General features: G+C 37.2%; 1 protein-coding gene across 2 annotated transcripts in view; it reads right to left on the bottom strand.

The window, feature by feature from the left end:
• DPP10 (dipeptidyl peptidase like 10) overlaps positions 1-15,729 on the bottom strand; it is an 850,913-nt gene that overhangs the window by 301,894 nt on the left and 533,290 nt on the right. For both annotated transcript variants that reach the window (XM_050916008.1, XM_050916007.1), the window contains exons 2-3: positions 14,522-14,636; positions 285-380 (exon numbers count right to left, since the gene is read on the bottom strand). In XM_050916008.1, the coding sequence (XP_050771965.1) occupies positions 285-380; positions 14,522-14,636 (211 nt within the window). The remainder of the gene's footprint in view (positions 1-284; positions 381-14,521; positions 14,637-15,729) is intronic.

Here is a 15,729-nt window from a genome sequence, read left to right as displayed (position 1 = left end):
CACAAGTGATGTGGAACTGCTGGTACAATTAAAAAACGTCATGCAATATGACTGAGGTTATCTGGATCAAATTCCAAATGTACAATTAACACAATACCTAGGTTACAAGATATTTATATAGAGTATATATTAAAAAATCAGTAACACACTGCAAACACAACGAAACTTCTAATGAACCGGTGGTTGTTTATTACTTTTTCATAGCTTCACTAATGACAGTGTTTCATTTCATCATAAAAATGCTTGTATCTGTATTCAAACTGCTTGCTAATATATACACATACCATTAATCCATTTGGCTTCTGGATTATGAACTATGAACTCTTTTTTGAAGAGATCTTCTAAAGACAATCTGGTTTCTGATGAATTTGTAAGTTCATCTAAAAAGAAACAAACAAAGAAGCACTAGGTTACACATTTTAAAAAAATTGATATATTACGTGTAATTATTGTAAAATTGTTGGGATTTTAGGGGCAAATCCTACAGCTCAAAAACAAGTAAGACTCCTAGTGAAGTCTATAATAATAATACCTACTTCTTACTTACATAGCCCTTTTTATCAAGACATTGCTCATCATTTTACAAAGGAGATAAATATCATTATTTCCATATTCCCCAGGGAAAACTGAGGCACAGGGGGGTGAAGTAACTTGCCCAAGGTCACCCAGCAGGCCAATGGCAGAGCTGGAAATAGAATCTAGATCTTGAGTCCCAGTCCAGTGCTCTAGCCACCAGGACACACTGCCACCCCAATTCAATGAGTGAGTATTTCCTATATGCATAGCGAAGGATTAGGGGTAAATAATGATTACACAGACTAATAAAAAACAATTTTTTCAGACTGGAAAAATACTGATTTACAGAAAATGAGCAATTTAGAACAAATCTTACCTCCCATACATCCTAAGGGGTGAGGGAAAAGAAACCCAATATCCTACCTTAACACAAGTTGCTATGGCCATGAGCCAGTTTCAAATAGAGATCATGTCTCTCAGTCCCATTAACCATATGTCACAAGAATAAAAGAATGATATTAACCTTTTCCAATATTATTTCTGTTTAATGGTAACCACAAGATTCATATGTAAAAATAATCTGAATAGCCAAATAGACCCCTCCCACCCCATCCCTGCGCTGTCAGATCTTGGTAGATATGAGCGATGGAATGCTGGGTTACAGAACTACATGTGGTACATTTTCTAGGAATACTGTGACCTCCATTAGTAAGTCCACATTTACCAAGAGATTCCATGCAGTTACTTTACATGCTAAGCAAAAAGGGAGAGTGTGGCATCTCAGAGGTTACTAAATGGTAGTGAATGCTGATATTTATTTTTTTTTTTAATGTCGACCTCTGCAATCACTTCCTTACTTCCAGAAAGGAAACACCAGTAAATTCTCATTTTCTTGTGCTGAAACATCATTTATGTAAATACCTGGTACTTCCAGAAATCTCATTTAAAAAAAGGTAATTAGGTAAATGGACCCATTATTACATGAGATTAAAAGGTATTGCTAACTGAAAGTCATTATTGCTTGTCAGGACACAAATCTCCAATTATATTTATCTTACATGTCCTAGATGACTCGTTGCTTTAGCTAAACTTATAAGCATAACATATGAAAGAACTCATTGCTACCAGAATATCAAGTATATATTATATATGCACAGTATCATTATTAGCCAAACTACCAGTAGAGTACAGCAATTCTTCTCTATGGCACTGGGTTTTGTCTTCCTACATAAACTGACTCCCCTCTGTCTGAAAGTCCCTTTTCTGTTGGGTTCAAATTTTGGCTTTGCATATTTCTGCTGATAAATATTTTCAGTGACTTAGGACAGAAAGTCTAGAATCACAACAGTGAAGTGGCAGACCCTTCTTTCTCCCTTTGGTTCACCGATATATTCCCTGACTCCAATAGAGAAAAAAGAAATCTGCTTTCCAGTAGAAACATTCCATACAGGGGCGGCTCCAGGCCCCAGCATGCCAAGTGCATGCTTGGGGCGGCAAGCCGCAGGGGGCGCTCTGCTGGTTGCCGCGATGGCGGCAGGCAGGTTGCCTTTGGTGGCTTGCCTGCAGAGGGTCCGCTGGTCCCGCGGCTTCGGAGGACCTCCTGCAGGCATGCCTGTGGAGGGTCCGCTGCCTGCAGAGGGTCTGCTGGTCCTGCGGCTTCAGAGGAAGCCGCGGGATCAGCAGACCTTCCATAGGCAAGCCACCAAAGGCAGCTTACCTGCCGTGCTCGGGGCGGCAAAATGCCTAGAGCCGCTCCTGATCCCATAATTCACTCAGAGTGCAATCCTGGTCCCACTGAAGACAACAGGAGCTTTCCTATTACCATTGCTCTTGAAGAGTACAGGCGGGTTCTAAGTCTATCGAAATCAACCACTCCCCCACAGCCCCAAAAATAAAGATATGTGCTTCTCTTAAATTTTGTCAATACCACTTGCTTGAGCCACTTCTCTCAGTAGTATCCACGGCCTACTTGCTATCTTCAGGAAATGACATCTCCCCCCCAGCTCCCTCTTAAACTTATCCTTAACCAAATTCAGAGTGAGACCTCTCATTATGCCATCCTTTTGTAATCTATACAGGTCTTTCCTCAAGGTCTCAGTCAGTAGGAACCCTTAAAATACTTACTCTAATCAACTCTCCTCTCACTCTTCCTTTTTTCAAGGCTAACCATGTTCCACTCTTAAAACCTTTTCTGACAAAACAGACCTCCTAATCCCCAAATAAGACTTGTTGACTTCTTGTGTACCTTCCCAAGAATAACCTTTTTTAAAATTCAGATCCCAGTACTGGACACAGTATTCCAAGTGTAGTCTTACAAGGGCTTTACAGAGTAGAACTATTATCTCTCTTGATTTATATCTAATCCCTGTTTATACACCACGGAACCTTATTAGCCTTTCTTTGCTGCTGATCCCACATACTGAGTCTCTACCTTCAAGCTCCTGCATATTATTACCATAGCCTCTCCCCGTCTCAGCTTCCATTAATACATTATTTAAGGTATTTTTTGCTAACATTTCTCCCTTCAGAAGCACTTATTACCTTGCACTTATTACCATCAAATTCCACAGTGCTTAATTCCTTTCGCAGTTTAGCAGCATTCTCCTCAGTGCCTGCGACCCTGTGTTTCTGTGATATCCTGCAAATTTGGACACCATGCATCTCATCCTCATTTCTGAATCATTTAGATAAAAATTAAATAGAACTGGCGCTGGGAAACTCACTTGCAGCCTTCAAAAAGGGTTAGCTTCCATTTATTATGACCCTATGTAACCTGCTAGTTTGCCAACTTTCAATCCAGATCACCAATTTTATTATGACACCAGATCTTTTTTTGCATCTCACTAGTTTCCTCTGAGAAACTTAATTAAATGCCTTATTAAACTCATTAAAAATACACCGGACAGTATATGGAAAGGATACCCAAAAAGACAGCTGCACCCTCTTTTCTTAGCATTCTGACAATTCATACACTTGCCAAGTAGTTTTTGTTATAAATTGAATTTTATAACTTTAAATTGAATTTAGCATTTCTAAGCATTGTTTTTAACCATCTAGTTTAGAAAAATAGACATCTTTCAACAACTATACTGCATAATGTTTGAAGAGTAAAACTCTCCTAATGCTAAGATGGTATTTAAATAAAACCAAATTTATGAACTTTTAGTCTAGGTGTCCACTCTGTCAACGTCTTAAATTATGTAATTTTTTTAGCCACCAACAGCCTCAGAAATACTCTTTTAAATTCCGAAAATGCTCAGGTAATTCATGGAAAGACAAGCTGCTCATCATGTAAGCTATCAGAAGGCCGCAATTCATATTTTCAGTCTAAATATGAATTTGTATGCATACCATATAGTATATTTTCTGTCTGTTGTTAAAGATTCTCTTTTCCCCCTTAATGTTTATTATTACATTGCAGAATAGTCTACCATCTCTTTTCCATTTCCATTTTAAATTGTATTGAGTTATAACTGAAGGGCTAACATTTTCCAGGTCCCCAACTAACTTGATAGATTTTTGTATTTCCAGTTTAATACATATTCAACTAGAAACATAAAAAACTATACATATATTATGTAGATTATATATATTTTGTAGATTACTGGAGTCAGAGTTGAATTCAAGTATTAAAAGATAAAAAGTGTTATATTTTTATACTGTGCAGTAAACTGACAGTTGAACTGCTTAACAATTGGTGCACATTAGTACACAGACAGCTAACCTTCATTTTTTAGTAAATTAAAGACTGAAAAGCAGAAATCAAGTAGAGTAGATTTGCACTAATAGATAAGAAAATGCTTTTGCAAATTAGCAAGTAAATGAACAGACAATAACAAAGGAAGAATAGCACTTCACAAAATTTACTTTGTACAGTTATTTTATAAAACTAGTTTAGCTGTAATTATTTAATTTAATACTTCACATTTTAGATGAATAATTATTCTGTTCTACTTTGAGAAAACAAATTATGGCTTGGTAATACGAGACCTAAGTATATCATCTTGCTTTTAAATATTGGCTGAGAAATGGAGAGACCCCACTGGTTTATTGTGCATAACTTCCTGGGTGTATGGATGTGTAAATTGGGAATTAGTGAAGTTCTACTGTAATTGTTATGAATGACAGAGGGCAAATAGATTGATTACAGGTAGGTAGTGATCAAAAGTGGTTCCTAATTTACATGTCACTGTACACTCAACTACAAGGTAGACAGTCAGTTTCAGCTTGTGTTTGAGAATCCTGATTCTAAACTACACAGAAAAGTTCAGTGGGAGACGACATACTCCAGTATCATGGAATAGGGCCTGACTTCCATTCCCACCTCTGTCACTGACCAGCTGTGTGACCTTGGGGGAGTCATATCAACTCTGTGTCCCATTTTCCCATCTGTAAACTGGGGATAATAATGTTTTTATAAAGCACTTGACATATATGGATGAAAAGCACTATATACAAGCAAAATATTATCATCACTACATGGAACAACGTACATTCCCCAGTATTAGCTTAAGAAAAATAACCTAAACCCAGTCGACAGTATCAGAATAAACATATAGTACATGTCTGGTATAGTATCTAACAAGCTATGATTCTTTTCCTCCTCCATGATCTTAATATTATGGTATTTGGAATTTAACACAAATGCTATAAGACGACTCTTGGAAAATTTAAGAATCAGTGGAGATTCATAGTATGAGCAAGCAACGTAAAATGAACAAGTTCCTGCACTTTTCTATAGCTGTATTTTTTACTTCTTCAGTCTGATTCTCTTTTAACAATAGGTAAGATATCACCAGTTCTGCTTGTATGCCTCATTATCAATATAATGAATATCTGCTCCAATTAGTTCTACAAATTCAAGTTTTATTTCATGTCATAATAAAAATCCTTGAAATTTGTGTTAATTTTTCTTTGATTTTAACACTGCTTATATCTTTTACAAAAGAAAATGAAAAGACAATGTCTCTATTAATGTGAAGGTGAGCGAGGTACTATCTTTTATTAGACCAATTTCTGTTTGTGAAATAGAGAAGCTTTTTAGCTTACACAGAGCTCTTCTTTTATTTGTATTAATGTCATTATTTGTACGGAACTAATGTCCCAAATTCTTATGACAACTAACTTATCTCATTCAACATTTGTTCTTCTCTTAGGAACAATAAGTAGGATTTGAATTACTGTTTGAAGTTTTAGAAATACACAGCATGTATTGTTGTGACACCTGTTTAGTTCTAGGTACTTGGCAGGAAATTATGTGCCCCACAATGCAATTAAATGTGCTAGTTAACTGCAAGCAAAAGCTATTATATCTGTTACACACAGCAATATGCAGTAGACTTAGCCATACCTAGACAACATTACAAATGATAATGAGGAAACGTTAAGAACTAGCCGTGAGATGCACATTGTGAGGAAAACAAGTTCTGCCAAAGATATGCACAAGGTTATATGAACTCAGCAGATGGGCAAGGTAAAATCCAGATTGACCACATGATTATTAGTAAAAAGCATAGAAGATAATTGATGGATGTTAAAGTCTACAGAAGTGCCAAGCATGGCAGTGATCATGAACAACTAATGGGAAAGGTTAAGTTATAGTGCAATGCAAAGATGGGTGCAACTGGAGCCAAATTTGATCTTGATAAGTCAAAGGATAGCTCTGTGAGGGAGGCACACAAGATGGTGCTTGGAGGGCATTTCAGGCCATTAATTTATGATGAAGAAATGTCACTACAGAACAGATGGGAAATATTATAGCAAGCGGTACAAAATACAGTGGAGGAAGTTATTGGAAGGCATAAGTAAAACATGGGAAATCTGGACAACAGTGAAACAAGAACATTACAAGAAAAATGTAAACAAGGCAAGACTGCTAGGAGAGAGGAAGTAAAAGTGTGCAAAGCAGTGAAGACTGAACAAGCAAAAGTGCTGGAAAGAAGAGGCTCAACAACTACAAGAGGCATCACGAAAACAAGACATCAGAACAATATAAAAAATGGTTAAGCTGTATGGATGCACAGTCAGGCCAATGATGCAAGTCATAAGAAAGGCTCCTGGTGAACTGACAACAAATGCCAAAGAGGTGCTGGAAATATGGAAGGAGCATTTTAACAAAGTGCTGAAGCCTGTATTTCATCCAGATGCAAGCATTCTAGACACGCTGGATGAACAGGGCAGTTTGCAGTGTAGAATGGCTACCAGCATGGAACCACCTTCAGAAGAAGAAATAGAAAGAGAAGTAAGGCAGCTAAAAATGGGAAATCTACAGGATTAGACAATGTAACAGCTAAACTTCTAACAGCTGGCAGGACAAGCAATATTCAAAGCATTTGGAAAAAATATATTATAGGGTATCGGAACAAAAGGAGATACCAATGACTGGCTAAAGGCAATAGTTGTACCAATTCAGAAAAAAAGAGATCCTACCAATGTGAATAATTATAGAGCCATAAGATTATCATAAATATTGGGAAAGCTATTGTCCACAGATTAAGGCCACTTTTAGAGGAAGCGGTAGGTAAGATTCTGTGCAGCTTCAGACAAGACTAGGAGTACTTGTGGCACCTTAGAGACTAACAAATTTATTTTGGCATAAGCTTTCTTGGGCTAAAGCCCAGTTCATCAGATGAATGGAGTGGAAAATACGATAGATAGATAGATAGATAGATAGATAGATAGATAGATAGATAGATAGATAGATAGATAGATAGATAGATAGATAGATAGATAGATAGATAGATAGATAGATAGATAGATAGGGGTTGCCTTACCAACTCTAATGAGATAAATCAATTAATGTGGGCTATTATCAGCAAGAGGAGAAATCACCAGACTAGGTTGATCCATGCTCTGACAGTTGATAGAAAAAAGGGACAATGGAGATTTAAGATGTTTGCTGTTTTCATCAACTACATGAAGGTATTCAATTCAGTTTGGAGGAAAATATTATGGAAAACCACAAAATCACATGGTTTACTATACAGGATAACTGCAATTATAAAACTGTACAAATCCTCTAGTACTGTCAGAATTGATGGAAAATTAAGAAACAGGTTAAAGTAAAAGTTTGCTGTAAAATAGGCAGCAAAGAGTCCTGTGGCACCTAACAGACTAACAGAGGTACTGGAGCATGAGCTTTCATGGGTGAATACCCACTTCGTCAGATGCATAAAATAAGGTGGCTGTATATTAGAAAAGGGAAAACAGATCAAGCGTTGAAATGCAGCAGCAAAGAAGTCATAGAATAAGTACAATTTTATGTATATCTAGGAGGCTTAACCAGTTCCACCAAGGATGAGATTAAAAGATGTTCTTTAGATACAAATGCTACACATAATTTGGTTTTTATCCATCCATAATTTCACCATTACATTTCGTACCAAAGTGAAAATGTATCAAACCAGTGTACTTAACAGCATTACTCTCTGGTCTGAAAGCAACTGCATTAAATGAAACAGACATCAGAAGGCTGTAACAATGACAGTTCTTTGGAAGATAAAATCATTCTTTCTTTACATATTAAGGCAAATGAAGTTCAAAGAAGAGTAGGATGTGAAATCAGGGTACAGGACTGGCTGCAAATAAAATGATTCAGAATGCCGGGACACTGCAGAAGACAAAGAGATGATAGGATGCTAAAAAAAAAACAACAACAAAAAAACAACATTCATGCAACCAAAGTCAGTCACACTTAGAGGCCAACCACCAACTCAATGGTGGGATATGGTATGCAGGGACATGACCAGGCTGGGCTTCATGGAGGAACAAGCAACGGACAGAAATGAATGGTGACACTGTACTGCTCCCTGTGTCCGTTAAGATGCTTTGGGATGAGAAGAAAAAGTTTATAAAGTACTCTTTATCTTTAAAGTAGTTTGCTCCGACTAGTGGTATTAGAAACTGGAAGCAATATATTCTGAATGATCCTGAGAGAACATGAAACTTAACTCTAAATTCTGCACTAAACATATTAATTCCTATCAAGTGTATTTCACAGGAAGATTTTTACAAAAAGATTACATTTTATTAAGGCAGTTTAGACCAACTACAAGTACTAATGGTCAGTGATTATTTCTGTTTCTAGATCTACAAGATGTAGTCTATTTTTTTCTAATGCTAGACATCCCAGTTGCCTTTGAAATACTTGAGACCAACTCATATAACAACACACATAAGCAAAAATCTCAATTTACCTAACCAGTTTTAAAAGGTTTTATAAAGTAATAATAAATAATTAGAATAATAATATAAATGATTTGCTCATGAAATTGAGGGGTGGACAGCACTGGCTCGAGACATCAGGCAGGTGTGATGCAAGCTTCCTCTCAAAGCTCTCTTCATGTCCTTCAGTCCTGACCTGCATAAAATCCTTTTTTTTTCCAGTCCTAGATCTTTGCAGAGCAGATTCTGTTAATTACACAAAACTGCGAAGTTTCTTAGGGATATCATAGCAACTGAGACGACAATACTGGTTTTCACTTGTGTGACTTGAAGTGTTAGCAAAGACCAGTGTAAGGGGGGACATACATTCTAATAACATAACATAATGTTGTTAATCCATATGTTGTAGAGGGTCTTTTAAAAAAAAAATCTTTGCCTCTGAAGACTTTTAAATACTTCTTCAAATTTGCCACTGTTAACAATAGGTTTTCAAACGTAAGGGCCAGAACTGACTTTAATTGCTCTGAGTTTCAGCATAATTCTTTCTAGCTTTTGCCATCCCCTCGAACAAGAAATCCTCTCCTTGAAAAGAAAGAAATATACTTCAGTTACTAGAATGGCTTTGGGTATATCATGACATACATGTTCCCAAATTTACCTTTCTCGATCCCCTGAAGAATCCGCTCTCCTCTAACTGGGGTTAGATCAGCCCAACTCATCTTTTGCAATATGTTCTAAATGGGTGACAACCAAATGATCGCTTTTGATCATTGTTTTTAGTGCTCTGCACTGCATATCAGCCAAGCATACATAGAATCATAGAAATGTAGGAGTGGAAGGAACCTTGGTAGGTCATCTAGTCCAGTTCCCTGCACTAAGGTAGGGCTAAGTATTATGTAGACCATCCCTGACAGGTGTTTATCAATCCTATTCTTAAAAATCTCTAATGACAGAGATTCCACAACCTCCTTAGGTAATTTCTTTCTGCTTAACTATTCTTACAGTTAGGAAGGTTTTCCTAAAGTCTAACCTAAATCTCCCTTGCTTCAATTTAAGCCTATTACTTCTTGTCCTGTCCTCAGTGGTTGAGGAGAACAATTTATCACCCTTCACTTCATAACAGATTTTACATACTTCAAGAATATGATGTCCTCCCTCCCCCTAGTCTTCTCTTCTCCACACTAAACATATCTAGTTGGGTTTTTTTTTTTCAATCTTTCCTCATAGGTGACATTTTTTAGACCTTCAATCATTTTTGTTGCTCTCCTCTGGACTTTTTCCAATTGATCCACATCTTTCCTGAAGCATGCTGTCCAGAGCTGGATACAGTACTCCAGCTGAGGCCTTAGCAGTGCTGAGAATACTGGAAGCATTACTTCTCATGTCTTGCTTAAAACACTCCCGCTAATACATCACAGGATGATGTTCACCTTTTTTTTTTTTTTAACAAAAGTATTACATTGTTGATTCATATTTAGTTTGTGATCCACTATAACCCCCAGATCCTTTTCTGCAGTATTCTTTCCTAAGCAGTCATTTCCCATTTCGTATTTGGGCAACTGATTATTCCTTCCTAAGTGTAGAACTTTGCATTTTTCCTTACTGACTTTCATCCTATTTATTTCAGTTTGTTAAGATCATTTTGAATTCTAATCTTGCCCTCCATAGCACTTGCACCCCTCACAGCTTGGTATCATCCACAATCTTTAGAAGTGTACTCTCTATGCCATTTTCTAAATCATTTAAGAAGATATTGAACAGAACCATACTAGCACAGATCCTTGTGAGACCCCACTCAATATGCTCTTCCAGCACGATTGTGAACTATTAATAACTAGTTTGATCATAATTTTCCAGCTAGTTGTGTACCCAACTTACAGTAGGTTCATCTAGGCTAGATTTCTCTAGTTTGTTTATGAGACGGTTATGTGAGATAGTAGCAAAAGTTGAGATATATCACATCTACTGTTTTCCCCCATCTAAAAGGTTTGTTACCCCATCAGAGAAGGATATTAGATTGTTTGGCATGATTTGTTCTTGACAAATCCTTGTTGACTGTTATTTATTGCTTCATTTTCTTCTAGGTACTTACAAATTGATTGTTTGATTATTTGCTCCATTATCTTTCCAAGTACCTAAATTAAGATGACTGGTCTATAATTTCCTGGGTTGTCCCTATTCCCCTGTTTATAGATAGGTACTATACTTGCCCTTTTCCAGTCCTCTGGGATCTCTTCCATCTTCCACAAGTTCTCAGACCTAATCGTTGATGGCTCAGAGATTGTTTCATCCAATTCCTTTACTACTCTAGGAGGTATTGCTGACTTGAAGACATCTAACTTGTCTAAGTCATTCTTAACCTGTTCTTTTCCTAGTTTAGCCTCAGACCCTAACCCATTCACACAGATGTTCATTGTATTAATCATCCAATCACTGCTAACCTTTTTAGTGAAAACTGAAACACTTCGGCCTATCCTGTCACCGGTCTTCCTCTTGAATCTCAGAATTTTACAAATACATTTCATGTTTACCCTTTATGTCCCTAGATAGATACCCTTTATGTCCCTGGTCTTCCTCTTGAATCTCAGAATTTTACAAATACATTTCATGTTTACCCTTTATGTCCCCCCCTCATTTTATGCCTTCGCTTTTCTAATTATGTTCCTACATGTTTATGGGGGAGGGTGGTTGTTGTTGTTGGGTTTTTTTACATTCATCCTTTTGTAATTTGACCTAGTTTCCACTTCTTGTACTTTTTTTTTTTTTTTTTTTTTTTTTTTTTTTTTTTTGAGATTCAGGTCATTGAAAATCTCCTGGTAAAACTAGAGTGGCCTCTTCCCATACTTCCTTTCTTTCCTATGCATTAGGATAGTTTGCTCTTGTGCCCTTAATAGTGTCTCTTTAAATACATACCAACTCTCCTGAATTCTTTTTTCCCTTTGCCTGCTTCCCATGGGATCTTGCCTACCAATTCTATGAGTTTGCTAAAGTCTGCCCTCTTGAAAGTATCTTTATTCTGCTGTTTTCCCTTCTACCATTCCTTACAATCATGAACCTCATCATTTCACAATCACTTTCACCCAAACTAGCTGCCTTTCACCTTCAGATTCTCAAATAGTTCCTCCCTGTTTGTCAGAATCGCCTCTTTCCTAGTCATTTTCTCCACCTTCTATAATAAAAAGTTGTCTCCAAGGCATTCCAAGAATTTGCGGAATAATCCGAGCCCGGCTATCTTATTTTCCCAAAGATGTCTGGATAGTTGAAGCCCCCCATCTGCACCAAGTCCTGTGCTTTGGATGATTATGTTAGTTGTTTTTAAAAAGTCTCATCCATGTCTTCTGGGGTAGGTGGTTTATAGGAGACACCCTACTATGACATCACCCTTGTTTTCTATCCCATATATCTTACCCAGGGACTTTCAGCAGGTCTGTCTCCCACTTCTATCCCTGCCTCAGTGCAAACATATACATGTTTTATATATAAGGAAACACCTCCTCCCTTTTCTCCCTGCCTGTCCTTTCTGAGCACTTCTATACCAATATTTCAGTTGTGAATTATCCCACCATATTTTTGTGACGCCAATTATATTTGTGATTTTTCACTAGTATTTTTAGTTCTGCCAGTTTATTCCTTATACTCCTTGCACTAGTATACAGACATCTAAGATGATTATTAGATTTCTGCTCTATATTCCTTCTTTGTCCATGCTGCAATTTCCCATGTTCCCCACAAATTCCTACCCTTCACCCAGATTTCCATGTTTTGGACTTATCTGTGGGTATTTGTCTCCTGCCCCATCAAACCTAGTTTAAAGCCCACCTCACTAGGTTAGCCAGTCTGTATCTGAAAATACTTTTCCCCATCCTTGAAAGGTGGACCCCATCTCTACTTGGAACAGGACCCCATGTTCAAGGAAGCCAAAGCCCTATTGGCAACAGTATTTGTGCAGCCATACATTCACCTCCAGAATATGTCTCTCTCTGCCGGGACCCCTACTCTTGACTGGAAGGATCAAAGAGAACACCACTTGTGCCCCCAACTCTTTCACCCTTACTCCAAGAGTCCTATAGTCACTTCTGATCTGCTCAGAGTCATATATTTCAGTATCATTATTGCCCACTTGAGTGAGCAGCATGGGGTAATAGTCTGAGGGCAAAATGATCCTCAGCAATCCTTCCATAACATCTCAGATATGGGCCCCGGCAGGCACCACATCTCCAGGGATGCCAGCTCAGGCCCTCTTCCCCATTTAGACGGGAGTCACTAACCACCATTACCCATCATTTTCTCTTGAGCCTGGTGGCCACAAGCCTCCCAGCTTTGGGTGTACATAGTGGATATCTCCATAATACAAGGAAAGCAGCACAGTTTAGCACTCCAGCATGCTCTGTTCAGCCACCTTTCCTCCCAAATGGTAGCCTCGTCTTCTTTGCTCCTTTCCCAGAGAATCTGGCCACCTCCCTGTCTGAGAAGCAGTTATAAGCTTCTGTGCCTGCTATCAGTCAGCCCATTCTCTGCCTACTTTATAGCCTGTTTCCAGTGGCCAGATAATCCGACTCTTTTACTTGCTCAGATAGCACCTCTACTTGTCCCTTGGTCATGAGCTATAGGAATTTTTCACAGCCTATTTATGCTTTCTTCCAACTCCATAGTGTGTAAATTACATCAACATAACCACAAGCTAAGGGAGACTAACAGAGCTGTTAGAGGTCTACCTTAAATTTGGTCCACCATATCTAAGCTTTTCAGTGTGATGATTCAATTAATGCTGAATTAACCTAAAACTCAAGTACTAAAACATGCAAATGAATTTGCAATATCTAATTATTGATTATATACACATTGATTCGTAAACTATACTAGAGAATTATGCAAAAAATATATACAAATGTAACTGAGTGAAAATTAATCAGGAAAATATATAGCTTCATCAATGGTTTGCAAATTCCAAGGCTATGCAACTTAAAAAGCACATTCAAATACAAACCAAATGAATAATATTTCCAATACAGACTATTTTCAGACCAATATTTACCACTGATATATGCTTCTCAGTTCACTTATTTTAAATAACTTCTGTCTGATTGGGAGAAATCAATGAGATTTTTCTTTTCTCTGCAACATATGTTGCCTTCTATCTGGGCTTCTATCCCTGTTTAAATGTTTGCTGTCCCAACAGAAAAAGGATTTCCTCTAAAAATATTTCTTGGATAAATTAGAATAAAGAAAACTTACAGCAAAATCAAACCATCCATGTGTAGGAACTTACATTGTCCAGGACGTGATTAATAGGCATATTAACATTATTTTTGCAAATCAGTTGTTAAATAAATAGATTCCGTTCTCTCTGATTTATTGCATGTATATGACAGTGAGAGATACATATACACTGATGTGGCTGGGTATAAACATTTCATGTTCAGTATTAGCACATTTTAAACCAAGTATCAGATGGGTAGCCACGTTAGTCTGGATCTGTAAAAGATTTACATTTTAAACCAAGTTTTCTGTCTATACCAAGGGATCTGAAAATACACTAGGAGGCAACCACACATAACTTTAATTAATTTCACAAATACTGAAGCCAAGGGGGATTTTGACTGGGTGTATAATGGCAGGTCCCAACTTTGCACCAATTAGGTCATTCTGTGTCTGCGCTGGATACTGAAATTCAAGCAGTCAGAAGTAAAACGTGCAAAGACAAGAGTTGTTACACTTATAAGTCATTTTCAGGATTACATTATGAATCAAAATATCTTCAATAAGAGATTACATTTTATATTATATATATACAGAAGGAGAGGGAGAGGGGGAGACAGAGAGAGAGAGAGAGAGAGATTACCTGGGGTTAAAAGAATGACAGACATAGTGATGAGTGAACATACAACTAGAATCACCAGCAGCGCAATTGCAATTCCCTTCCAATTCCTCTGCGGAGAGCTGTTACTTCCAAGCTCCTACAGAGATTAAAAAAAAAACGTTTCATAATTACATACAATCCCAGAAAAATGTATTAATACAAGAAATGATTCTGCAGATTGTTATAATCACACTATATGTGAGCTGATTATCATCCTTCTCCTCTCTGTAGTTCATTTAATTATTCAAAAGTACATAATTCCTAGATCTTTTTAATAGAGATGTCTTTTTAAAACAATTTTATTTCCCTAAGAGACAATCAAATTGACCTTATACAAGCTGTCCAAAATATGACTGGTGTTAATGTGTGCTGAACATAAACTTCAGGACAATATCAACTGGCATTTTTACAAGATAATTACAGAAATAAAGTGTGGCAATTTACTGTAATTCTACCTAAAGTGGTATGGACCGTAAAGGTTTAAATACACAAGCTTTTAATGTATAATGTTAAACTTCTTATTTGTAATGAAAAACACTTACAAAACTGCCAAAGGCTGAAAGTATTCCTTCTTAAACTGAACAGCATTTCTTCCTCTATACAGTAGTTCATCTGCAAACTGCTCTCCTATCACTCATAAAAATCAATAGTAGCTTGTAACAATATTAAAGGAATGCTTCTGTTAACTACTGCTCCATGTAAGCATATATTCTCCTTTGGTTACATGTGTAGCTCCTGTTAACATTAGCCAAATGGGACTTTAAGTTTGCCGACAGAAGTAATGCATAGTTTCTATACTACAACATCACTGTCTTGCTGAATAGAAAAATACATCAAGGTGATATATGGCTGGTATTGCTCTCTTCCTTCCCCACATGAAACAGCATTTTCCACATCTACATCTGGCAAGACAAGTTCCAACTTTTTCTCTCTGATATTGACCTTAACACAATTATCCAGGCCTTTGTCACCTCAAGATTAGATTGCTATCATACATTCTATGAGGGATTACATTTTGGGAGCATTTAGAAGTTGAAGCAAGTGCAGAATGCTTTGATGTATTTACTGAGTTACACCTTGGGAGCACATTAAACTGGTGCACCATAATATTCATTGGCTTTCAATAAACTCCTGAGCAGAACTTGAGGTGTCAGTTTTAAATTATAAATGCCTTAAATGGTTTGGGGCCT

This window comes from Gopherus flavomarginatus, chromosome 10 (assembly GCF_025201925.1).
Source record: "Gopherus flavomarginatus isolate rGopFla2 chromosome 10, rGopFla2.mat.asm, whole genome shotgun sequence".
Lineage (NCBI taxonomy): Eukaryota > Metazoa > Chordata > Testudines > Testudinidae > Gopherus > Gopherus flavomarginatus.
The sequence above is the reverse complement of the archived record's forward strand: the minus strand, read 5'-3'. Positions and strand labels throughout refer to the sequence as shown.